We start from the raw sequence: 2,516 nt of genomic DNA, 5'->3' as shown, positions 1-2,516 counted from the left end.
GGGAGATAGAATCGTATCACAAACCGAATCTATCCACCCACAAAGGTTTAAAAACTGCATACCGTTTATTATTATGATAATAGGGTCATGTTAAAAAGCATATAGTATCCAATCCACAACTAAGACCAATCCTACACTATTAGATCTTAAAATGAGTGGATGAGATTAAAGCTCACAAATTTCAATAAATAGTAAATAAAATATCAACAAAGGGTAAAATAGTCAATCTGTATAACATAATAATTTTCATAGTTTTTTTTATATCAACATAGTATATTAAATATATCAACATAGTGACATGAGGATCTCAACACAAGTGCTAGAAAATATCAACACAATTTTATTGATATTGTACCTGCATTATATTGAAATTGTTTGATGTATTTATTAATATAAAATCTGATTATCAACATATATGGAAATTGAAATAAAAATTATAAAATTTCATCATCCGATCATCGTCGGGACATATGCAATTGAGATCTCGTTAGAATCCTTATGAAATTACCTTTAATTTAATATAATTTAAAAAAAATTAATTTAAATAGAGAGAATTACGTAAATTTAAAATTTTAAAATGATTTTGAGGAGAGAGAAAGTTATTAATTTTAACTGCCATATATAAGAATTAACATTAATACCCTTTAAATTTATTTAATTTAAAATATAATGCAATTTTATTTCAACCACTAGATTTCATAATCTAATGGCTAAGATTTGATCTTAGGATTGATAATTAGTTAGCAAATGAAAGACCAAATAAAACGATATAACAACAATCGCTTCCATCGAAGAGTCTGAGTTCAAGATTGTTGGAGAGTGTTGGCAACATCTATCACAAAGCGATACTTCACATCAGCCTTGGCCAGGCGCTCTAATGCAGTGTTAACATAGTCTGCTGAAATTAGTTCAATATCTGCCTTTATATTGTTCTTTGCTGCAAAATCAATCATTTCTTGGGTCTCTTTCATTCCTCCAGTCACACTCCCGGATATCATCTTTCTCCCTAAAAGAATATTCATTTCAAGCTCACATTAATGTCATAGAAATTATTTATTTTACTATATATCATAGAACTGATGCACGGGTATTGTACCTCCAAGTAGAGTAAAAACCGGTAGCTCAAGGGGCTTAGCTATGGCGCCAAGCATGATGAGCTTTCCATGAGCCTTCAAGAGGCCAATGAGTGGCATCACAGCATGATGAGCTGATACTGTATCAACTATACCATCCATTGTTCCAACAGCACCCTAGATAGATAATAGTAACACAAATTTAGACATTTATTGATGATGATGGTTAATATTTCTTTTTTTTTTACCTGCATTTCATCAGCATCTTTACTGTTCAAGAATGAATCTACGCCCAAATGTGAAAGCGCTTCATCCTTTTTGGAGAGCGATGTGCTAATGACTGTGACCTTGCAACCGAAAGCCTTGGCAAATTTGACAGCAACATGGCCTAGTCCGCCCAAACCAACAACTCCAATGTGCATCCCGGGCTTGTCTAGTCCAAAGTATCTCATGGGGCTGTAGGTAGTGATCCCGGCACATAGAAGAGGAGCAGCAGAATCCAATGGCATGTTGTCAGGGATATGAACAATGAAATGCTCGTTAGCAACCATGATATCAGAGTAACCACCGTACGTGATGGTGCCATCGTGGTAGGGAGCAGCGGAAGTGGGGATGGACTTGGGGCAGTAATTCTCAAGATCATCTTGGCAGCTCTCGCATGAACGACATGATCCGACCATGTATCCCACTCCAACTTTGTCTCCGACTTTCACCTTCCCCACCTTCTTCCCTACCTCTGTCACTACTCCCACAATCTCATGCCTGCAATTAGTTATACATCCATGTTAATTATTGGCATGAGATGTGATTTAGAATTTTGCGGAAAGTTACCCAGGAACAATGGGATATTGAGTCATGCCGAACGCGTTCTTGAGGTTAAGAATATCAGTGTGGCAGATCCCACAATACAACACTTTGAACTGCACATCATCGTCACCAGTTGCCCTGCAAAATGATCATGTATAAGTATAATAGCTTATTCATCATTATCAGAGATATATATGTATTACCTTCTGGAGAATTTGAAAGGAGAGAGATGGCCAGATGAGTCTGTAGCAGCCAATCCTAAGGCTTTCACAGGGTGCTCTGATTCATATGATTTCGCCATTTCACAAATTTGAAATTAGTAATATGATTCAAAGCAAAAAAAAAGAAGAGGAAATATAGAGATTACTGGAAAGGTGTTTGTGAATGTTTGGAAGGTGTATGATATTTATAGATATAAGTGACGTACAAGTATAATTCCCATTTGGCATTTGGCTGCTGTTGTGGACATTGAAAGCGATATTATTAATGAAGCCGTCCTAATATTTATTGCTACCCAAGTTAGTTGACAAAAGGGATTCCAATTACTTATCTCATTCTAGATTCTTTCCTCTTTTATCATAAATACCACCACACACTTTAACCGTTCATACAACAATAACACGAGTTCCAATAAAG

The 2,516-nt window shown here is 35.6% G+C and overlaps 1 protein-coding gene across 1 annotated transcript; it reads right to left on the bottom strand.

The window, feature by feature from the left end:
• Positions 1-622: 622 nt before the first annotated feature.
• On the bottom strand, positions 623-2,257 carry LOC121785512 (8-hydroxygeraniol dehydrogenase-like). The gene is made up of 5 exons (XM_042183968.1): positions 2,084-2,257; positions 1,905-2,018; positions 1,322-1,835; positions 1,097-1,250; positions 623-1,006 (listed from the first exon to the last, which is right to left on the bottom strand). The coding sequence occupies exons 1-5, from the start codon at positions 2,179-2,181 to the stop codon at positions 804-806; spliced, it is 1,083 nt and encodes a 360-aa protein (XP_042039902.1). The 5' UTR covers positions 2,182-2,257; the 3' UTR covers positions 623-803.
• Positions 2,258-2,516: the final 259 nt, after the last annotated feature.

Source organism: Salvia splendens, chromosome 21, assembly GCF_004379255.2.
Source record: "Salvia splendens isolate huo1 chromosome 21, SspV2, whole genome shotgun sequence".
Taxonomy (NCBI): domain Eukaryota; kingdom Viridiplantae; phylum Streptophyta; class Magnoliopsida; order Lamiales; family Lamiaceae; genus Salvia; species Salvia splendens.
Note: the sequence above shows the minus strand (reverse complement) of the source record. Positions and strands in the feature narration are given on the sequence as shown.

Excerpts from the sequence above, each read along its gene's own strand:
- LOC121785512 (XM_042183968.1), bottom strand. The coding sequence starts at position 2,181 with ATGGCGAAATCATATGAATCAGAGCACCCTGTGAAAGCCTTAGGATTG. Across the intron at positions 2,019-2,083 it reads CCTTTCAAATTCTCCAGAAG|GGCAACTGGTGACGATGATG; the intron begins GTAATACATATA and ends ATCATTTTGCAG. Across the intron at positions 1,836-1,904 it reads CAATATCCCATTGTTCCTGG|GCATGAGATTGTGGGAGTAG; the intron begins GTAACTTTCCGC and ends AACTAATTGCAG.